Source organism: Trachurus japonicus, chromosome 3 (assembly GCF_045865225.1).
Source record: "Trachurus japonicus isolate A0001 chromosome 3, Traja_1.0".
NCBI lineage: Eukaryota > Metazoa > Chordata > Actinopteri > Carangiformes > Carangidae > Trachurus > Trachurus japonicus.
In genome coordinates this window covers 21,826,031-21,849,654 of record NC_140909.1, presented here as the reverse complement: position 1 = coordinate 21,849,654, position 23,624 = coordinate 21,826,031, and the positions used below count along the sequence as shown (strand labels likewise).

Below are 23,624 nucleotides of genomic sequence, written 5' to 3'. Positions count from 1 at the left end.
TGGATTCATACATGACTCAGAACTTAATATGGGCATAAGCTCTGTCAGTCTACAGTGGGAGATAGCTGCTCCACTTTGTGAATTAATGTTTCGCACTGTTCTTGTGTCAACAATGAGATGTGCGATGTTGTCCAGATGTCTGCAGCTGCTCTGCACCAAAATACTTCATTGTGCTCCTTCTGCTTGTTCTCAAAAGAAATAGTGGGGTTTTTTTAAATATGGAGGTACAAAATGTTACTTTTTTTAAAACAGTTTTTATTTCACATAAAAATAATTTATTTCACGTTCATGTAAAAAAAATTATGTGATCTTTCAAATGTTGTCAGGGTTTCAGAGTACATACATCAAATAATATATTTTCCATATCCATAATCTTCATCTACAAAAATGTTTTATCAAAACTTTATATTACAAAAAATTCCCCTCATTAAGAATATACATATTACTTAAAACTTAGGTTTAGCTGATGTTTAAGTTACCCATGTGATTGCTTCATTAAAATAGAGAGGAGGCTTCACTTTTGAACCAGTTAAGCACCTGTTCCTTGTTCATGGCCACCCAGTTCATGTTGGCCTTGGTTCTCTCCAGCGCCTGTTCAACTGCTGAGGTGGCTGAGCCGAAGTTCCCTGCATTGTCTTCTTTGAACTGTTGCAGCTGCAAAGGAACCAGGTGAGAAAACTGGGTTTTATGACTGGCATTATTATGTAAAAAGTGTAGAGTGTGAGCACTAGACGAGTACTAATGTCTAAGATTTTCTCAGAAGTCATTCAATATAACACTTGGATAATGTAATTTGAGCTATTTGTACTTTGGTAACACTTTATAATAAGTACACACTATTAAGCATTAGTTAAGCATTAATACATATTGAATTCTTCATTTATAATGCATGAATACTCATTAGTATGTAGTTTATAAATACAGTTAGTGCTAATCAATGATGAATAAAATATTTTTAACTGTGTTTATAAACTACATACTTATGAGTATTCATGTGTAATAAATTATGAATTCAGCATTTAATGCTAAACTAATGCTTAATAATGTGTACTTATTAGAAAGTGTTACCTGTATTTTTCCTATTTCATGCCACTGTATTATTTTACTCCACTACACAGATGTAATTCTTAGTTAAGGTACAAATACAAGTAACTGTTTGAGATTTTGTAAACAGAACACATGAGGAGCCTGAAAGATTGACAGAAAATTAGTTTTCAAGAGTTTTTTTTATGCAATAATACCAAATATCATTGTGAAAATCATCATGAGTAGAAAATCATTGTGAGTAGAAAGCAAGCAATCTGAATGTGTCACTTTGGGCTGTGGGAAGTTGTGATGGACATTTGACATCTTTGATGATATTCTCCAAAGAATTAGTTGATTAATTAATGTTGAATTTAATCATTAAAATGCTGTGTACATTCATGCATCAGTGCAAATAATATCTAATCCTCTTTGTTAATCAAATCAGAACTGATGGATGCAAACCAAAAACTTAGGCTGTGCAAATAAGACCAAATAAAGGTGAAACTATACCTGCTTGTAGTCAAACTCAGTAGAGAAACGTTTTGTCACTCCATCAATTAGTCTTCCAAAGGAAAATGATCCACCACCATAGCTGAAGAAAAGACAAAAATAGGTGAATCATTGTGCAAACAAACAGACTCTGTCACCAAAGGTGTTACGATGGACTCTTTTAATTTGTGTTTTCTCCATAGCAATGTGCCAACACAACTTGGTGGTACTTTATAGGGGAAAACTCACTCATTGAATATGTGGTTCCAGTTGGCTCTGATAAAGTCCCAAGCCAGGGGTTGACCGATGGGGTTACCAGCAATGTAAACAATGGTGAAGGTGGCATCCTGCTTACGGATCTTATTTGGGTCCAGACAATACTCCAGATACCTATAACACATTCAGCAAAACAAGCACTATTGTAATGCTTCATTGGCCACACCAAAAACACCAAGTACAAAGGTCCTCTCATTTGGAGCATTGGTGTAAAATCATGAAACAAAAAAAATACCCATAGGTCACTGCAACTGACCTGTTCAGCAGCCAGGGCTGTTTGGCACACGACAGAGCATACATGAGTTTCTCAGCCTCTGAAGCAATTGTAGCATTCTTGTACATGGACCATGCAAAGTCCCACTCCTTCTGTCCTCCTGCTGCGATGGCATTGCAGTACACTGTGGACCTGAGATTGGCGCTGATGCTGGAAGGTTTGAAAAGACCGGAAAGAGTTAAAATGATTGGAAAAGAAAAGGAAACAGTGGAAGTAAAGAAACTGTGGAGGGTGAACACACTTGTTTTTAGCTGGGTTTTCCATCCACTCTTTGAACCAGGCAGTGGTCAGATCATTACAACCTGGCACTCCAGTGCTGCAGGCCATGGAGATTGCATTCACCTGATTGTACCTGGACAAAGACATAAGATGATACATGGGTCGAGAGAAATGACACACAAATCAAGTTGTCCAATAAAGCAAGACAAAGGGTCAACAACAACTATGCTAATCATGCAAATTGAGGCTCTTCCTAAGCTTAGGCTAAACACAAACACTAACAACAGAAAAATGTGCTATTGTTTATCAGAGGGTCTGTTTTTCAAAGAGGTAGCCTAGAAGATACAGTACATTTTGGACTGGAATGAAAGATAAAAGAAAAATCCTGCTTTTTCACTCTGACTCACAAAGAATAACAACAATTCATCAAACGTGTTTTGACGTGAAAAAGTCAAGAGCGCTCTAGTGGACTGATTGTATCCTAGATGAGTGGAGTACAGAAACAGAGCCTGGCTCACATCTGCTTTCTATCTTTTCACTGATAGGATGTTACCTCACTTTTTCATTTTTCCCTTTTTTGGCATTTATCAGGGTTGCTAAAAGAACCCCTGAGAATAAATCTGCCATCACTATATCTAAGTATTTTCTTTATCTGCACCTCTCAGCGTGGTACAGTTGTACATTCATCGTATTGTATCATTTTTCTGACCTACCTCATCTACCAACAGCAGACGGTTGTGCAGCAGAATTTTTTACCCTTATTTCCCTTTTTATGTCATGATCATTGCAACATTATGACAAGAGGCCCCTGTATCAACCCGAATCCTGCCACATCGGTGTGTTTGACACAGACATGGTTAGAAAACAGAACATGATGTTAACATCCTTACTGGTCAGTGTGTTTATCAGGGATCTTTGTCCAGTTGGCAGTGAGAGTTTTGAAGTGGTTGAACAAAGGAGTGACCTGTTTCTTTATGTAAGCCTGAGGAAGGAACAGAGTGGGTCATTTGTTAGACAAGAGAAATCTGTCATTCAGAAATAATTAACTAGAGTTGCATTCATACGTTCATACTGATTAATATACAGTACCTACAACTTTTCAGTCAATCAGTTCAATAATCATCATGCATGCTATTGACCATTCTTTACGAACCTGCATGGGTCCGTACACTTCACTGCGGTCAAACATGAGGAAGAAATAGTCCAAGTTACGACTGGCTGTCTGCCAGGGCATGTACTCCACTTCTTTACTGAGGAACTTGGTAGTTCTCAGGGCTAGAGTAGTGTTCACTATCTTTGACCTGAAAAGGTTATATATTACTACAACATTGTATATTTTATACACATATTTACACATAGGCAGTGGCACATATATTTAAACATGATCTCACCTTGCAAGGTTAAAAGCATCATCAATAATCTGAGCCCGGTTGATCACTGGAATATCCTGAAAAGTGAGCAGGGGCCTCATTAAAGAAATTGTCTTTGGAGGTATAGGTGGTCATTTAGCAACACTGCAGCCTTACTACAGCATCATTTCCATTTGCTGGTGTTATACCTTATGTTTAGAGCTGAGTGCTGAGAGGAGACGCTCCCAGTTGTCAGAGTCATAGTTGACTCTGTAGAAGCCTGCCATATTTATGTTGGCCACCAACCAGTCACCAACACTGAGAGTCATGTTGTTGTTTGTGGCTGTTTGGAAGGACATGAAAAATTAATGCATATGTTTTTTCACCTTGAATTCATCACCCATTAACTGCTCTGAAAATACACCTGAGATAAACTTAAAACCTTACCTTCTTTCTTAGTAAGCCAATATTGGTCTCTCTGTACTCCAGTCTTAATCCATGTAATGGGAACATACCACTCGTAACTGAAGTAAGATCCACCCAGCCATTCATATGAAAGGACAGTGCACAAAGAGAGTAACTGGGTTTAGTATAGTATTGTAAATAACAACATACTGTTCATTCAATAGTATATTTTTACATTAAAAAGTTGTTCCTACTTGAATGGTGAAGGTCTGTCCACTACTGAGTCTGGATCCAGCAGGAAGTGTTTCTGTGTGACTTTTCCCGTCGTGGTGTCGATGGTGATCACAGGGAATCCCATCTGAAGGATCCATCGGTTCATGATAACCTCCACAGAGGCGGGCAGTGATACGCCAGCTTCATCCACTGCCTGTGAACATGAATGTTCAAATATTAATAATAACATTTGTTACTCACTGCTGAAGTATCATCTTTTCCTTTTTAGATAGAGGGCAGCCTTCAAATGTGATTTGAAATATTTTTAATAATTTAATTTAATTTAATATAGCCTAGCATTTTAATTCTATATTTGATTTTACATGAAGTAGCCTACTAAAACATCTAAACCTTCACCTGATCTTCGGACAGGCAAATAGGCAGAAGTTAAGTCAGAAAATGTAATATCAGGTAGGCCTACACCTAACTGTAGCAACATCTAGCTGGAGCTAACATTGGCCACCATTTGACATTTTTTCCTAAAGACCCATTACACATTAATGAACTACGCACTCAAAACAAATTTGACAAATAACTGGTGAACATACAGTAGTAGAGTGTGTGGCTGCTTTAAGGGCCATATATAGTTGAGAGCAAGACAGCGTTAAAAGAAAGTAAATAACATTAGGAGTGCTGACACATGACTACGGTAATGTTTTCGTATCTGTGGCTTAATGTTTAAATAGGTTGCTAACACATCTATGATAAGTCAGCAGCAAAAAGATCTGTGTTTTAGTACAGGATGAACAACACCAAATCAATAGTATTAAATGTATTTCTGTATATTATAGAAGTACAGTAGGCCATTTGCATTATATTTATATGAAGAGTTCATTTGCAAGAGCCGATAACTTAAAAAAAATTCTAGAATCTTAATTTTTTTATAAGGTGATATCAGTCAAACCAAAGTTGAGTGACTACAATATGTGAGCTACAGAGAACTGTGGGGTTTAGAGCTCACCCCTTTTTACAGTAGCCTATATTGAAACTCAGTTGCCATGTTTCATGAAACTGATATGATGAAATGATTAACATGCTGGATATGTTGTAAGACTCACTCTTAATCAGTGGGTTTAGCTGAATAGTGCTACAGTTTTTGCTCAGTGTTGAAGGCATTATAATTACATGTTTTGTGTGAAAAGAGCAGTCATGATGATGGTGCTATCTCACCATTTGCAGGTGCTTCCAGAGGTCTGTGTAGACTGTGTTGTTATACTTGTACTCCTCCAAGTATGTCTGCAAACACATCATAAACCTTCAGTTATACTTTTGTGGGGAACAAAATAAATTAGGCTGGATGCAGGTCATTTTTACGACACGTTCAGATTACGATAGTTATCAATATAATCAGCTGCACTTACATGGAGTCCTTTGGAAAAGACAGACTCAGTGATAAACTCTGAGAGCATCCTGAGGACTGCAGCCCCCTGTAATAGAAAATGGAAGTGAACAGTGTGTGAGGGTGATATATCAGATGTGACAGAATTAGAGCAAATCTGTTATTGAAGATCTGCAATTCATTGTTAATTCTGTTCTGTAACCCTCATAGCAGAAACAGAAGTCCTTGATACGACTCATCGTTACCTTGTGTATGTGATGGCGCAATGGGGCTTGCAGACAGTTATACATTGGGATAATGTTGTTGTGGTGTTTTACCCTCTATTATACTCTACCTTGCTGTATGTGATGGAGTCAAACAGTTGACTGATTTGATCTGGCCTCATGATCTCCTCTTCTTTGGATGAAAGGGGATGGGAGGTGGCTAAGGCGTCCACAGCCATCACACCAATGATCTCATTCAAAACTATTAAATCTTTCTAAAACACAAACAAACAAACATACAAAGTGTTGGTGTAATTGAATACAGTGAGCATATTAGCATCACAAAATGTGTTCAGCTGTTATATTGATTTCTATATCCACATTTCCAGGTCTTGACTGACACTATGTCATCTTGGACAACTCATCTGACAGCATGCAGAACCTCACCATATTCCATTCTGGTTCAGCATAGTTGGCTCCAAGATAAGAGACGTAGGTGGCAAATCCTTCATTGAGCCACAAGTCGTTCCACCACCTCGTGGTCACCAAGTTCCCAAACCACTAAGAGGACAGACCATTATTTTAGTACAACCACATTTCAAAGATACCGTCAAAGATTTGGGTTGTTTTAGGGGGGTAGTACACCACTGGGATTTGTTCAGTGTATTACCATGTGAGCGAGCTCATGGGAGATGACCGTTGCCACCCACTCCTTGTCTCCATTGGAAGACACATCAGGGTTATATAAGAGGGCGGTCTCCCTGTAGGTGATCAGGCCCCAGTTTTCCATGGCTCCAGCACTGAAGTCAGGAAGAGCGATCTGATCTAAAATGATCAAAAGGGTTGGAACTGGTCATTTTTCGATAGCTTAATTTACTAAATCAGAGTGTAAAGTAAAAATTGGCTAATTCACCATCCATGTGGTGGCCCGTGGGTGTTTGTGGTTCCTACCTGATTTTGTGAGGGGGTATGGTGAATTGTAGTATTTCTCAAAGAATGCCAGTATGGGCCCTGTCTTCTCAAGGGCATAGTTTCCTTGGCCCTCATCTATGGCTTTTCTGCGAGCCCAGATCCTGATCTGCACAGAAAAAGTGGTTTATAGAGAGAGTCCTGACCACACCAGCAGAGGGCAGACTGCAACCAACCAAGACGGCAGGGCAGCAAAGAATAGGCCAAAACGGGTGTGCTTCTGGTAGCTTGAATTGTTAGAGATATTTATTTTTCTTTTTGGCTTGGATTTGATTACTTGTATGTAACTGTTCCAACTCAAGTCCTAGGACAGCAATGTTCAGACTCTATTGGCATAACTTACACTGGCCCTTATTCAAGCTGTAGGTGCAACTGTGGTCCAATAGAAGATAACAGATTATAGTAGCAAATAATCCAGTATTAGTATCTGAAGTTGTTTGGGGGCAAAGAGTTGTTCCCCAGGCTTATTCTTAATGTTTGAACTCATTGTTCACAAATCCTCTTCTCCCTTGTTCTGCTCCACAGGGAGGTCACAGCACAGCAGTTCACAGTGCTACAGTCATATTTAACTATTACTGTAAATAGCAAACTTACTGTAACATACTCTATAAAATGACTGGGAAACAAAAGCAATAATGATATCAGAATCAAGACACCTTACACCATTTTCAGTGTTTGGTTCTGATTGTAAGATTTAATAAGATAATTACCAAAACTTTAGCTCCTGGTTCCGTCCCAATGTAGGAAAACTCACACACAACAAAAGCCAGCAAGTAGGTTGACATGATTTCTGTGGGTTCAAAACTTGTCACGGTTACATTCTGGCCTTCCACAGTGGTGTTGACAGGCTCTGTGTGGGGACAAAGATGACAGAAGGTTTAGAAATGTGGAAACATGAGCTCATTATGTGGGCATAGTACACTACGATAGAGCACTTTATGTTTGTAGCTGCAAAATCTAATATATAAGTGTATTATTGATGAAGGAGGAAACAGTGAAACAGGAAGTTACCATGGTTCATGGCATTGGACAGGGCCACGGTATCCTGGGGGTGAATGAGAGTCATGTGGAAGATAGCTTTCATAGCCGGCTCATCGAAGCAGGGGAAGGCTTTCCTTGCATCTGTTGGCTGCATCTGGGTTGTGGCCACAACTCTGATGACAGCAGATGCCCACATCAGTATAAGAAATGCCAACACCCCACACTCTCAGACAAAAACATAATTCCTGTGTGGTGTCTCTGAGTTATTCTCTAAAGTTTTTTTTTTTTTAGGAAGTAAATCTGTCTTAGTCACCTCTGCGTTCTTGCTAACACCTCCAGTTTCCACTGTAAATTTGTAATGTACCATGGAAAATGTGTGTGAGGCAGCAGTTGTAATAATATGTGTAACAAAAGGTTTAAAATAAATATCACCTGCATATGCATTTCCTTTTGCTACAATGTATTTCTTGATACAGCCACTAGGAGGCACCAAAGTGGGAATATTTCCAATCCTAAACATAGCAGCACTTATAAGCTTTTGGCATCCTGGGCTAAAAGATGTCTTAATTGTGAAACTAACAGCAAGTCACCGGGAAACAGGCAAAATTGTGAGATATTTCATAGTTATGACAAGGACTTAGAAGTGTTTGCTGGCTGATTTTGTCACGATCGGAAAGAGCCAGGTAGGTTAGCTGTTTCCATGTGTTCTCAGTCTCTGTGCTGAGCCAAGCTGCCTACTGCTGGTTGTTGTTTCATCTTTGCCATCTCACCATCAGATTTTCAGCATGAAACTACAATGTCCAAAATAGTAATTCAACTACCTACTTACTATATTTTAGAATGCCTTCGTCAAATCCTTGCTATGATATTACTCTTGAAACCCAACTGAAATATTACAAACCAATGAAATAAAATTTTTTTTAACTATTAGTAATAATAATAATAATAATAATAATAATAATAATAATAATAATAATAATAATAATAAACATCATACTTTTTCACCCCATCTTCATCGTATTCACTCCTGTAGAATCCTCCCAGGTCATCAGCAAGCTCCCCAACGAAGTCAGTGAAGAGCTCATAGGTGCTGTCGACCTGTAGTGGGCTGTTGAGTTGGATCACCAGGTATTGGGTGGGACTCTCCAGCCAAGTTTCCTTCAGCCCGGGAGCAGTGGCTCCATTCAGGCCTGTCAACACGGCATGGTGTCCCTCGAAGGTGGTGAGATTCAGCTTGTTGGAGTGGATAATGATGAGGTCGGTCTCCTTCACACACTTGAAGACCACTGTGGAGTTCCCAGTGAAGATGTACAGTTTATCTTTGTTTGGCACCAGCCGTGGCCACAGGGTCACATTGTAGGAGATGGGAGCAAGGGAGTCTGGGAGTCTGTAGCGCTGCCAAGGCTCCTTTGGGGTGGACGGCGTGGTGGAGGGTGGTTGCGTGGTGGTGTCAGGGCTGGGAGTGGATGTGCCTTCATTCTTAGATTTCTCCTGACTGTAAACCACAGACAGGGCTATGATGGTGGCCACAGCACCGACGGCTACAACCCCACACGTCACGGCGACCGCTTTGCTGATGTAGAAGCCTTTCCCCATGTCTCCAGCAGAGAAGAAGAAGACAGAAGGGGGAAACTGATGGCTATTTATGTCCTGGCGTGTTAGATTCAGCCCAAAGTTAATGGTTGATCTTCTGGGCCGGGAAAACAGCTGAAAGTCCAAAACAATGAGTTGGGAAAAAAAAAGTCCTTGAGATAAGAGAGAGTTCTTCCCAATCTGTGAACTTTATACCTGCAGAATGACTCTGGATAATGGCCCTCTTTAACAAGTTGGCCTGTGTTGTCTCTGTTTATTCACTGCTGTAAATTGTGTGGTGGTGGGAAAAAAGTAGTGGGCGTGAACTAAGGGTGTGTGTGTGTGTGTGTGTGTCAAGTGTATACAATACAGATCTGGCTACCCAATGGCGAAATGAGTTATCCTCAAATATTTTGAAGAACATAAATTATTTTTGGTTGACCAAAAAAAGTGAGGCCCACACATATTTACTGAATGTGGAATCTACTTCAACAACAAAAAACATCTTAAACAGAAAGAGATTTTTTTTTTAGATTAGAATGCAGTACTTACATAAATCCACAGACAATCAGTCAACCCTTTCCCAATTAAAGCAAAAAGTTAAAGAGAATTGTTAGCACTCCATTGAACTGAAGAATGATGGATCTGACGGTCTGAGACCTCCCCTTATAAGAAAATCCAAATCCCTTCGTAGACAATTGTATTTATAGGGAAGACAGTTACTCAAGTAACTTATGGAGAATTGTGTTGCTCTGATGTCAAAATGAGTCAGATACTGACATCATGTCTAAACAGACAACGCAGTGGAAACCGCATGTGCCTGCTTCAGTCTATGCAGGATGCATTCAGACACAGTACACATACTCTGTGTTCAGCCACAGTTTGGCATAAGTCAAAGTCCATCATATAAACAATTCATTTTACCGTATAAAATGGAAGAGAATAAACCTGAAGTCCTAAAAACTGTCTCAGGTTGCATTTACATGAAATGAGCCCTACACATCCTCGAATACACAGCTATATCAACCTCAGTGTTTTGATGTCTAACAATAATAATAATAATTGGTCATATTTGATAGAGGAAATAATAAAAATCATTAATAAAATTACAAATCTCTACCTTTAGTAACGTGTCCTGTAACTTTCCAAGAGCACCGAGGTGACATGCATGTGGCAATGACATAGCAGGATATTGCACAACTGTCTGTGCTTTGTCCTAGACCTGTCGAGTCTTGTCTTCAGAAATAATTAAGTGTTATTCTTTGTAAATTTTTCAGAATGAAAGCAAAATCCAACTGGGTTGCAATAGCAGTGACTGTACTGGTTTTAAACCATGTGTTGTAATAGCTGGGGGTCTTTTCCCTTTAACTGTAGCCAAGTGATGGTACAAAGCAAAATACAGTGGCCACAAACTCAAAAAAAGAAAGAAAGAAAGAAACCCAAAGCCACTTGCACTTTCAAATGTATGCAAAACACTTGTAATCTTTAATTCAACATCAGCAGCAGACATACTGTATATTAAATATACAGATAATCTAATATATTGCTACCCTTCACTCATCCAAGTAAACACTTTTAGAACAACTGCACTACAGAGTGGCAGAACACAATAAAAATCATAATAAAAATCGTATCAGATCAGATTACCCTACAGCACGCCACTTCCACAACTGCCATTAACAGTCCCTTTTAAAAGTGGGGGGTACTGTATGGATAGAGGAAGTCTATCACAGGTGAAGATCGACCTAATAAATTACTTCACAGAGAGTTTTTGGATTTTTAGAATTGATTCTCTGATGTATCAGGGTTTTTTTTACTCCTATGGAAACCAAGTGAGGTAAGGATGTTTTTTTCTTTCATAATCATTTATCTAGTGGTCATAGTGATTAAGAGAGGGAGAAGTGAGGTGATGTAGTGTAAGTAGTGGTGGTGGTTGGGGATGTATGCATGGGTAAGTCATACACAGCACCTTTCTGGTTTGATTCCAGCTGTTAAACTAGCACTGCTTTGTTGACGCAGGAGTGTTACTGAAATCATCACTCTGGCCCAACCCTGCAGTGCTCAGCTCTTCTTCCTTCCTTCCTTTATTTTTTTTATTGTGTAATGTCTTTATATATAATAATAATAATAAAAAACATTTTAATTATACCCTGAGTAATGTGGGAGAGTACCTGAACTAACCAAGAGAGCTACGTAAGCCTTCCTTTGTCTGACATACAGCTGTTTTCATAGCATGTATCATGACTCATGAACTTTGTGACACAACTGCATATAAAATGAGTGGAGTGCCTCTTTGACCATATTGTTATTTTCGACTTTATGGTCAGTAAAATCTTACCTCAGCTTGTGCTATTACCTTGAGCCATCAGTGTCACAATATCTGTTTCAAATAGGCCGAAGCAGAAAAGATAATCGTGCTCCAAGGTTCTTGAGGAGAGACATATAATAAATAGAAATATAGACAACAGGAAGAAACCGGTAAGGCTTTTAATTTTTCCCTTTCAGAAACACTTCTTATAGAAAAGTACATTGAGACATCTTCATCGTCTTCATGAAGCTCATAATTTCATTTCTCCTTTGACTCTTTCTCTTGCCAGATTGGTTTTAAGAGGACACACCATCTCATCTCACCACTCCATCTTGCTAAAACTCATTAAATTTTTGTGCAGTTGCATTTGATCACATTTCTGGGGTAAAAGTGTAAACGTGAAACCCCCTATTGTATCTGTTATTAGAGCAGGATCCCTATGGTACAAGTAAAGTTGCATCAAGAATATGATAACAACTCATATTTCCTCATGATAGACATTGAGCAAGCCTCAGTGGAAATATTCAGATGATCATGACTGAGTCATTTTTACATATTATCTTCCTGTCCCACCACTGGATGAGCAAAATGATTCTCAATGTAAAAAAAAAAGTGATTCAGTGTTGAAAATCACTGAGCAAACAGAAAAACTTTGCAGCCATCACACATTCACAGTGAAACACATGTGGTCCACCCACATCTAACTTTATTTATTAAAGCCATCACTTTGAAAAACAGTATGACATTTCATGTTTATGGTATGAATGAATTGCATATAGAAAGTGAAGTAGATTGATAAAAGAAATTTAAATGAATTACTTTCTGGCAATAAAAGCAAATGTTATTTGGATAAAATGACAGCTAGATGAGTGAGACCAACTTATTTATTTACCACAACATCACTGATACAAAGTTAAACCTGTGCTCCACTGATCATCTTTTGTCTGTCCCTGGTTCTGTTATGTCAATCGTCACCAAGAAAATGGCTGGTTGTCTGTTGTTCCTGAAGATTATTATAATTGTTACACATTACATATCCCTGATAGTTTAAAAAATACATATGATTGTGATGTTCTCATGTGGACTCGTCAGTAAACCACTTAAGCACATTGGCTTTGTTCTCTGCCACCCATTTTATGTTGACTGTGGTCTTTTCTATGGCCTGCTCCAGGGCTAAGGTGGCTGAGCCGAAACCCACATGAAGGTTGTCTTCTTTGAAATCCTTCAGCTGGAGAAAGAGATAAAGACACAAAACCTGAATTTTCATATTCTGCTTTTTTGTTGTCCTTCTCGAAATGCAATGTGTATTTGATTGTGGTTTTGGTTGTGTGAGCTGCAAACCTCTTTCAACTCAAACTCTGTAGACAATCTTCTTGTGACTCCATTAATTAGATTAGAGAAGGAAAACGATCCTTTTCCGTACCTAAAACAGAGAGGATGCAGTTCATTTTAAAGATGAAGTGTAAAGTCACTCTGTAAACAAGAAAACCTTAAAATAAAGGCAAATAAATAATGTCTAATGATGTTGGACACGTGCGTGTAAAGACTCAATAACGCTTGACTGCTGTGTCTCAATTTGAATACTTCCATGAGTACACTATACTATGTAGAATACACTATGTAGTAGCCTACTTACTTCTGTAGTGCACAAATTTTGACGGTTAGTGTTGTCTCAAATCAAATACTGTTGTTGTGCACTTGTTATTTCAATTAGTGATAATGAACGCCTCACTGGTCCTTTTTAAAACTGTATTTTTATTTTTTTTGCTTGTGTGGGCCACCTGTTTACTACGAGGTGGAGAGTACGCCGTTGCCGCCGCCGCCGCCGCCGCGTCAGCTGGCTCCTCTTACTGGTGGAAAACATTGGCCCACCAGTATGTTGATTTACATAATCTACTCCACTACGTAGCCAAGGTGGCGATCATTGAGGGTGTTAAGTGTCCCTCGGTCCACACTCAACTTTTGGACCGTTTTGCGTGCACCATCCGGGTACAGTACACTGCATTTTAAAATACTTGTGATTTGAGACACACTTACATACACAAAATACTTAGTTTAATGATGGAAGTATTCGAATTGGGACACAGAAACAGTCTTCATGCCTAATAAGCCTCATGATTATTGTTTTTTAATCTATGATTAGCTAACCACCTCTGGGGCATGACTGAACATATAAACACTGATGGAGTGGGGTAAACAAAAACAAACCAAAAAAAGCTGCATATGCACAGAGAATTACTTTACATCTTCTCTTTGCTGATTGTTTTAATAACAAACGCTCCACTGAGGAATGACTTACTGCTGGAAAATGTAACTCCATCTTGCTCTGACAAAGTTCCAGGCCAGAGGCATCCCCACAACATTTGCTGCGACGTACTGGATGGTAGAGGTGGCATCTTGTTTGCGGATCTTAGTCGGGTCCATGGTGTATTCCAGATACCTGGCACAACCAAAACATTTTCAAACAAGGATCATTCAATATATATATGTATACTGTATATATTCATGCCTGTTGTACTGAGTTTCCCATGGACAAATTGAAAGCCCAGGAAAAAACAAACTAAAGCTATTGGTCAGATTAAAAATGTCTCCACTTTGCTATAGACAACTACCTCGTCCACCAAATTTTAATGAACATAGTCCACATATTTGAACACTCCACATACCTGTTCAGAAGCCAAGGTATTTTGGTGCAGGCCATTGCTGCCCTGAGCCGAGAGGCTTCAGAGGCCAGAGTGGCATTCTTGAACATGCTCCAGGCAAAGTCCCACTCCTCAACGCCACCAAAAGCTATGGCACTGCAGTAAACTGTGCTTTTCAAGTTATTGTGTATCCTGTTCACCATCAAGGTAAAGATACAGTAGACCAAAAATGAATGCAAAATGTTAAACACACAATTTAATAACATGCACCTGTTGGCTGTTTGGTGGCAAATTAACATCAACTACACAAACAGTGAAAATTATGCAATTATGAAACATTAAAAGAACAGACATTAACTGCTCCGTACTCACGGGTTGTGATTTGGATTGTCCATCCACTGTTTGAACCAGCTTTTGATCAAGTCCCTGCAGCCTTCAACACCCATACGGCAGGCTACCCCAATAGCATTGATCTCATTATACCTGAGAAGAAAGACAACTGAGAAAATACTGCCATAGAAACACTGCAATACTGAACACCAACACCTGTTGTGTTCATTTTGAAACTTCCTCTGCTGTTATAAGTATTCTTACTGGTCGGTGTGTCCTGTTGGTACTGTGGTCCAGTCGGCTGTTATAGTCTTGAAGTACTCAAAAAGGGGCAGTATTTGTTTTCTGAGATAAGCCTAAAACACATCAACATGTAGATTTTTTTTAATCCAGTCATTTACACAGTTCTCGTACTGATAGTTTTGGTTGATTGGTTGTAAAGTCATACTAACTTGTAAAGCTCCATAGACCTCAGTGCGGTCAAACATGAGGGTGTAGTAGTTGAGGTTTCTCAGAGCTGACTCCCAGGGGACGTAGTCTCTCTCTTTGGACAGGTATGTGGTAGTTTTCAGGGCAAGTGTTGTATTGATTATTTTAGCTCTGCACCGAGGAAACAAATCATTTACATGCATTGTCGACCCACAATGTCTTGGTAGTGTTTTAAATACTTTTCCAGCTTTTCCAATACCTTGCCAGGTTGAATGAATCATCTATGATCTGTGCTCGGTTGATGATTGATAAAGCCTAAAAGAAACATCAAAACCAAACAAGTGCATTACGTTCACATGAATTAAATACTTTGATAGCGTCTTGATTTTTTTTTTTCCTTTCCTCATAAAATCATAGCGTCCTGATCCTGTGCTTAGAATTTAAGACTATCTGGAAATGAAAATGTGCAAAAATGTGCGAAACAGGAAATAAGTAATTAAGATCCAGACACCTTGCTCCCAGGTGAGCGAGCCCTACAGGTATCGACAGTATATTGCTCTCCGGAGCAGTGCTCCAAAACCTACCTTTGTTGTATGTGTGACAGATGTTGTTCTGGGACCTGCCCTGAGCAGGTTTCGAACCTGAGTCTCCCGCACCGAGGGCGATGATGCTAACCGATTTGCCACTTGGTAAGTAGGTTAGCACGTCTTTTATGGGTGAGTGAATTTAACTTCAGTACCGCTAACCGCCACACGCCGTCACTTCTCCTTACTGGTACCACCTGACTGTGACTATACCCGCGGACCGCCGTTACATAACCAAATATTGATAGACATGAATTTGAAATATGGAATGAAGCCACCAAGTCTGCAACCTCCACTAAACTGCATGATGTACATTTAATCCTTTCTTTAAGTGGGCATGGCATCAAAGCCACTGAACAGGTGAATGGGCATGTGGCTAACCTGGTGGTTGGTGTTGAGTAAGGAGAGGAGTCGGTTCCAGTTGTCAAGATCGTAGTTCACCCTAAAATATCCAGATACGTTGGTGTTTGCCACCACCCAGTCCTGTCCTGACACCCTCATTAGGCTGTTGGTGTCTTGTCAAACAAATAAAACAAAGAGAAGCAAATATTTAGCTACTACTATAACTTCAGATATCATCAGTCAATCTGGTAGGATGTTTTGTATTGGAAGTCAAAAGAAGAGCAGTGTTACTGTCATCGTACCTGTCCTCTGAAGGAGCCAGTGCTGTTGCTGGTCCACACCTGTCTTCATCCATTTAATAGGGACAAACCATGTGTAACTAGACAGAAACACAGTAGACATAGACATGTTGAAATAGGAGTATGGCTATAGAGATGTCAGTCTGGTGGTTTGTCTCACTGTTGGGCTCTGATCCAGACTGTATGATTGATTGCCAATGAAATTTGGTGTAGACACCGAGGTTGAATTATGCCTTCTGACAGTGATATACTAACATGCTAAATAAAGGTGGTGAACATTGGAAACATTGCACCTGGCTAACATCTTTGACATTTTCCCCATGTTTTTACCATTCAGCTCAAGTACAGCCCACATGTGAAATCTTAAGACTCCAAAGTACATGGTCTTAAGTGCCTGTAGGAAATGCCCATGTCCACTCTTGCTATTTTAAAATTAGAAAAAACAGTCACCAGTGGCATGGTGGTTGGTGGACTACTATTAAAATGGAGTTTGGCACAGAATTATATTCTATTTGTGGGAGGTTTATTATTGATGTCCAGGAGACATCCATGACAACAGAATGGCAACATAATACGAAACACATAATATACTGCTTTGACTTTGACTGATGACTGTATTGTAATGCTCCACCTGAGTTACCCAAACTTCTCAAGCACATTTTCAGGACACTCTGCTTATGCTACAGGCACACTGTGCACCAGCCTGGGTAAGGCAAGGCTGCTTAATCTGAATAGCACATTTCACACTAGTGACCGTGAAATACTGAGCCATTGCCTCCACACCAGGTTGAACATGCAAAGTCACTTCCTATCGCCTCAAGATAGCAATACAGGCTGATCATACATCACTTTAACACCAACATAACTACCTGTGGGTACAGGTGTGTTTGCTATCCAAACAATGCTGGATAGAAGAATGAGAACTTTGTTTGCCTGAAACTAGCAAAAAAGCCCTAAACACTTTGTAGACAGAAAGATAGAGCCCTTATGGGTTGTTTTATTAAGGTAGACATTAAAATGAATGGTGGTGTTGAACTGTGAGAAGACAATATGCAGGCAAGGGGGAGAAAAATGAATGGAGGATATTGAATCAGTCTCATCATTTATCGTCTACATGGAACTTACAGGATAAGGTAAAACTGATTCCTACTTGAACTGAGAGGGCCTCTCCACTACAGAGTCAGGATCCAACAGGAAGTGTTTCTGAGTGATACTTCCTGTCCGAGTGTTAATAGTGACCACTGGGAAGCCCATCTGGAGAGTCCAACGGTTCATGATGTCATGGACTCTGTGTGGAATATGAATACCTGGTGTGCTGTCAACGGCCTGGAAACAAATAGAAGGCAGCAAGAATTTAGCACTCACATCCACTGAAGCGACATCTGTGAAAGGAAAGTCTTTAGCAGAGCTGACCTGTTGCAGATGGTCCCACAGGTCTGTATACACTGTGTTACTGAAGGCAAATTTGTTGAGGTAAGACTGGGGAGACAAAGTAGTGAGGCACAACCAGTCAGTCATTCACACAGGAAAGGCAGAATCTTGAATTCAAAGGAATCATCTTGAGCAATTTAGTGGTTTACCCACACACCAAATCATATTTATAAAAAGATTTGCTTTGATTTGTCATACCCGCAGACACACAGTGGCAGTGGTAATTAAGTTTTGAGACCCTATAACAGGGTTAATATACTCACACTGAGTCCTCTGGCAAACACCGGCTCAGTGAGAAACTCTGACAGCATCCTGAGCACAGCCGCTCCCTGGAAACCACATACACAGAAACAGCCTGAATTCAGGTGGTTTGAATTTCTCATAACAGCAAAATATTCTGTATTCAATCCAAAGCAAATATTAAAACAAGATGTGGCCCACATGGCAGAATACAGCTCAGACAGAAATGGCCTGATCCAGGAAGTAGCAATGGAAAAAAAAAGACTCCGATTGTTCAAAGGTGTTGTGATTTACTCTGAAGATAACAAATCAGGTAAAACATATTTGAAGCTCATCGTTGCCTTGAATACACCAACATATTTAGCCATATTAGCTGTTTGAGAGAAATGTAAAAGGAAAAACAAAGAAATTGTAATAAATCCTGTCTACATGAGAGGTCCGTACCTTGCTGTAAGAGATGGTGTTAAACATCTCGCTGATCTGAGCAGGCTCATTGACCTCCTCCTCTCGCCGGGACAGTGGGTGAGAAGAGGCCAGGGCGTCCACGGCAAACACTTTGTGCACATCATACAGGATGATTTGGTCCTTCTGCAACAAAGCAGAGAGGTGAGTTAGGGTTGTTGTTTTTTTTTAACCAGACCGTGTTTACGAAATGTTATTGATCATGTGTGTAATCAAACTACAGAGGTAACAAGACTACTTGTCTTTGAAGGGGACAAAAACAGCTTTTACTATGTTCCAGGTGGGCTCAGCGTAGTCAGCTCCCAGGTATTCAACGTATGATGCAAAGCCCTCGTTCAACCACAGGTCATTCCACCATTGTAGAGTCACCAGGTTGCCAAACCACTAAAAAAAACAGGTCATAAAGTATACAGTGATAAATAGTTCGGGAACAGTACACACTCACCCCTCAGTAAATTTCATCACATAGTCAGGAAAGTTGTCTTTTCTAGGAACACTGTTTCTGACAGTGCACCAAACCTTTGGCTAACATTACCACAAATCTTCCTCTCCAAGAAATATAAAGACCAAATCAACAGGGGCTTAAGAAAATTCCCCACCACAGGATTTCACATCCATTATGATGGCAGGCTTTAAATACATCTAAAAAGTAAGCAGGGTTAATTTGTCCCCTGATGGTGATCTGTCATCTTTGTGCTTGCAAAGGGAGGCTGAGCACTCCGCCTAAATTACTTATGACATTCCTGTGACCCAGCTTTCTTACTTACTACAGTGTTTTTTATTTTTCCCCTAATTACTAAAACTTGGCAGGCATGATAAGAACCATTTGGAAGGAGCATTACAACCAACCATGTGCGCAAGTTCATGGGAGATGACTGTTGTAACTCTCTCTTTGTTTCCAGTAGAAGACTTGATGGGGTCGTAGAGTAGAGCCGTCTCCCTGTATGTGACCAGACCCCAGTTCTCCATTGCACCAGCATTGAAGTCAGGCAGAGCGATCTGATCTAGACACAACAAGGGCAACAAAAATTCAAAGACAAATTGCATATGTTAGAAAAGGACCACTAAAAACCACAGCACACCCAAATGTGATCCATTTTCTTTATTGTCTCACTAAATAAATAAACATTATCATTTTAATTTGCCTATCATATGTTTTCTTTATGCTAAAATGAGACTGGTGAATTTAGCACACATTGAGCCATCAATTGGGGCTTGATTGAATAAAGATTTACTCGTTTGGTTGTCCGACCTTCATATTGTAGAAGTTATTTGATTTCAGATATGTTTGCAGATGACAACATTTTTTTTATATGGAGCTTAGCATGACAGATATGAAAAGGAACAGAAGGGAATATTAGTTTTCATATTTATATTGTGTTGTCCCTGTATTTTGTTTCTGGACACATTTGTTATGTCAGTCAGCTGGTCCAGATTCCAGACTCAACACGTCATTCTTGGTTCCCAGAGGTTGAAACGTAATGATTTTGGTGATCAACTGACTTTTCCTTACGAGACATGATGAGGTAAACATTTGTGATTTTTTTTTTTTTTCATCTATTTGCACGAAAGTATCATTTAAAACAGCATGAACAATCATCATGACTGGGATGTGCAAAGGGAAGGTATGAAACCCAAAAGGGCTTATATGAAAACCTCACCCACATATTCAAAAACCAAATTTGTTACAAGTTAAAAAACAAGAACATAGGGAATAATTAAACAATAACGAAAAATAAGTAGAAAAGTAAGTGATTGAACAGTAAATATAAGGAAGATTATGACTGAAATATTCAAAGCTACTGCATGGATTGTCATGACGTTTTGAATGAATGAATGAATGAATGAATGAAAAAAAATGAATGTATTTGATTAATGACCAAATAATGGCAAATAAAAAATTTCCATGAGCCTCAACCAGCAATGTGGCTGTAATGGGAATAACTGAACCAAGGACACAAAACTGAAACATAGGCCTGCAGTTTATTTTCACATTTTATATAAATGGTATTTTACATAGGTAAAATTTTGCTGTCTGATAAATGTATCCACATATAATGCTAAAATAAAATTTGATCATCTCAGTGTGCAGTTTGAGAGTGATAACAGATTGCATTGTGATGACTGGTTGTGTTGTTTGCATACTGTTAATAAAACTTGTTTTTATCGGTTGTGCCTCAGGGTTTCTGAGTCAAAGCAAAAGCTTGTAGGAGGCAAATTATCCTAAACAACTCTTCAAACAAAACATTATGCAACACTTAAGTGAAATCAGGTGAATCTATCTCAGTAGAGCTGCCAAATTGGTGCAAATATGTCATGTAAAAACTGTAGCAGCAATAATGTTGTACATGGTAGTAAAAGAAAAAAGCTTCTTGACATATGTAGAGGACAGAAAAGAGGAATAGAAACGTATCATGTGTAACAGTCTAAGACCCATTCCTTTTATAATAACATAAACATCAACATGTTAGCAGTGTCACTGCCCACATGCTAGCATAGTAATGTTTACCTATTACCATTAAACCTGTAAAGGTGAGGGAGTTGTTTAGCTCAGTTGGTAGAGCAGGCCTCCCATGTGCAGAGGCTATAGTGCCATATCGAATCCCGACTCGGGCGGCCCTTTGCTGCATGTCCTTCCCCCTCTCTCTGCCTCCCCATTTCCTGTCTCTCTCTACTACACTATGAATTAAAGGCCAAAAAGCCCCAAAAAATACTTAAAAAAAAAAAAAAAAAACCCTGTGAAGGTGCAGCCCCATAGAGCCACCTCATGTAAACATTGAACATTGAACATCTTTCCCATTGTCAAGACTGAATGTTGGGCAATGTAACATACACGAGTGATAATGATATTTCTGTGCTGATGCTGAGTTGGCCTACCTGACTTAGAGAGTGGGTATGTTGCGTTGTAGTAGCGCTCAAAGAACTGAAGGATTGGTCCGGTAACACTGAGAGCATAGTCACCTTGCCTGTCATCAATGGCTTTTTGTCGAGCCCAAATTCGGATCTGGAGAGATTTAAAAACTTGTAATCCACTTGTACTGACCTGAACAACAATGAAACTACAAACTATGAGATAAGAGATTCAGAAACACAACATTTCTTACCAGCAAATTGTTGTTTTGGTTTGACTGAATGCTTACAAAGTCACTGACAATGAATGCCAACAGATATGTGGACATTCTCTCTGTGGGCTCAAATGTTGTAATTTTGACAGGAATCCCTTCAATGTTAGCGTCCTTGGTGTCTGTACAGGGAGAGGAAGAGTCAGACCTTAACCTCTGTTAGCATTGACAGCATCTAGTTGCTGATTATCTTTTAGCATGTTGTACAAGTGTGTAATTATTTACTATGAAACTGTCTCATTATACATTAATGAACATGTTTGTTCATTGTTTTAGGCAGTACCCTTTTCTGATTTTATTTGATTCAAAATAAGCTTTTGTGCTGATTAATTTTCCCTAGTATATAAAAAAAAACAAAAAAAACTGAAAGGACATAGTGTTTGTATTTCTATAACGGACCAATTTCCCTGCCGTTGGATAGAGCCACAGTGCCTGGTTCATGTTTGATGACGACACGAAAGACAGCTTTCATGGCCGGCTCGTCAAAACACGGGAAGGTTTTCCTGGCGTAAGTTGCTTGCATCTGTGAGGTAGCAACAACTCTGCAAAACATTTTGATTGACAAAATAAGACATCAACCAAGTGAAACATCTAAAGAGAAATACTGCAACTATTAAATTGAGCCCTCAGAGCAGCATGCTACTGATATTTTTTTTCTTACTTCTTCACACCATCCTCAACGTATTCACTCCTGTAGAAACCTTCCAAGTCATCTGCCAGCTCTCCTTGAAATCCAGTGTAAAGTGCGTAGGTTGTTCCCACTTTTAGTGTGCGCTGCAGCTGAAGGACAAGATACTGTGTCTTCACCACGAGCCAAGACTTTAGTACTGCAGGTGCAATGTCTTCACCCAGGGTACTCAGTTTAGCATGGTGTCCATCTATGGTGGTGAGGTTCAGCTTATTGGAGTGGATGATGATGAGGTCTGTTTCCTTCACGCATCTGAAGAACACCGTTGATTCTCCAGTGAAGATGTACAGGCCGTCTTTGTTGTGCTTCAGCCTCGGCCACAGGGTAACGTTATAGGAGATAGGAACAAGGGAATCTGGCAGTCTGTAGTGGTCCCAGGGCTCCTTTGGGGTCAACGGGGTGGGAGCAGGTGCAGGCATGCCGGTGCTGCTTGTTTCCCCATCTCCAGGCCTTCCTTGATTTTTGGCCTTTTCCTTGTCGTAGGCAACGGACAAAGCTATGATTATCGCAAAAGCAATGGCTGCCAATACAAGCAACCCCAGGCCCACATTTTTACTGATGTAGTAGACTTTCCCCATGTCCGATTCAGGAGTTCAGAGCAGGACTCCAAGGGCTCTCAGTCTGTGTTCATCCAGTACAGCAGGTGTCTTGCCTCCTCAGTTAATGGTTGAGCAATTAACATGGCAAAAAAGACATTTTTATAACACCTAAGGAGAAATGGAAAAGTGGGAATAATGAGTGTTCAAAACTGGCACTGTACTTTGATCATGTATATGCTACCACTATTATAAAATATACTGTAGCCCATGTTATATAGTAATAATATGTGATATATATTGAACCAATACAAAAGAGAGGGAATGTGTTGCAATGATGAGTACTGTGGTGGAGCAACTTTCAGCTCTGTGGGGAGCAAGCAAATGGAAAACAAATAGAAGTTGGTGGACAGATGTATTTCAAAAAACTCAGTGAACTGGTTAATGGCACCCTGCAACTACTGTTGTGTAGATATTTTATAAATATGTTTTCACCATCACCTTTTACACTTAAAATACACTTTCTCTTTCGACATCTTTATGTTTCTTTCCATGGTTGTTCCAATGAAACCACTCAATGTACTGAACTGTGCAAGGATGTGTTTTGGCAGTGCAGAGCTAGCTTAGCATGGCACAAAGACAGGACACATAACCTGCCAGAGGAAAAGTTTGCTCATTTACTCAACTCATGTAATTCCTGATTAGTTTAACCTGCTCCATCATGATCTCACTGGGGATATATGCCAGAACATTTGGTTACACTTTACTTGAAGGTATCGTCATAAGAGTGACATGACACAGTCATGAACATGTCATAAATGTCAATGTCACAACGT

General features: G+C 39.5%; 2 protein-coding genes across 2 annotated transcripts; both read right to left on the bottom strand.

The window, feature by feature from the left end:
• Nucleotides 1-238: 238 nt before the first annotated feature.
• On the bottom strand, nt 239-9,421 carry LOC146989951 (aminopeptidase Ey-like). Its single transcript, XM_085766649.1, has 20 exons — nt 8,801-9,421; nt 7,834-7,976; nt 7,533-7,672; nt 6,805-6,931; nt 6,524-6,678; nt 6,301-6,414; nt 5,985-6,128; nt 5,673-5,738; nt 5,482-5,547; nt 4,293-4,465; nt 4,081-4,157; nt 3,843-3,976; nt 3,676-3,731; nt 3,438-3,585; nt 3,175-3,266; nt 2,307-2,417; nt 2,048-2,215; nt 1,765-1,905; nt 1,537-1,618; nt 239-654 (listed from the first exon to the last, which is right to left on the bottom strand). Exons 1-20 carry the CDS (start codon nt 9,397-9,399, stop codon nt 496-498), a joined length of 2,895 nt encoding a protein of 964 aa, XP_085622775.1. The 5' UTR covers nt 9,400-9,421; the 3' UTR covers nt 239-495.
• A 2,930-nt stretch (nt 9,422-12,351) lies between these two features.
• LOC146989950 (aminopeptidase N-like) lies at nt 12,352-22,859 on the bottom strand. Its single transcript, XM_085766635.1, has 20 exons — nt 22,226-22,859; nt 21,964-22,106; nt 21,547-21,686; nt 21,320-21,446; nt 19,292-19,446; nt 18,713-18,826; nt 18,425-18,568; nt 18,004-18,069; nt 17,723-17,788; nt 17,460-17,635; nt 16,313-16,389; nt 16,050-16,183; nt 15,344-15,399; nt 15,108-15,255; nt 14,920-15,011; nt 14,698-14,808; nt 14,350-14,517; nt 13,983-14,123; nt 13,025-13,106; nt 12,352-12,911 (listed from the first exon to the last, which is right to left on the bottom strand). Exons 1-20 carry the CDS (start codon nt 22,828-22,830, stop codon nt 12,759-12,761), a joined length of 2,898 nt encoding a protein of 965 aa, XP_085622761.1. The 5' UTR covers nt 22,831-22,859; the 3' UTR covers nt 12,352-12,758.
• Nucleotides 22,860-23,624: the final 765 nt, after the last annotated feature.

Coding starts and splice junctions, on each gene's coding strand:
- LOC146989951 (XM_085766649.1), bottom strand. CDS start 9,399: ATGGGGAAAGGCTTCTACATCAGCAAAGCGGTCGCCGTGACGTGTGGG. Junction 6,129..6,300: donor CTGAACCAGAATGGAATATG/GTGAGGTTCTGC, acceptor TTTGTGTTTTAG/AAAGATTTAATAGTTTTGAA. Junction 4,466..5,481: donor TCTGGAAGCACCTGCAAATG/GTGAGATAGCAC, acceptor TCATGTTCACAG/GCAGTGGATGAAGCTGGCGT.
- LOC146989950 (XM_085766635.1), bottom strand. CDS start 22,830: ATGGGGAAAGTCTACTACATCAGTAAAAATGTGGGCCTGGGGTTGCTT. Junction 17,636..17,722: donor TGTGGGACCATCTGCAACAG/GTCAGCTCTGCT, acceptor ATTTGTTTCCAG/GCCGTTGACAGCACACCAGG. Junction 15,012..15,107: donor AGGTCTATGGAGCTTTACAA/GTTAGTATGACT, acceptor GATGTGTTTTAG/GCTTATCTCAGAAAACAAAT.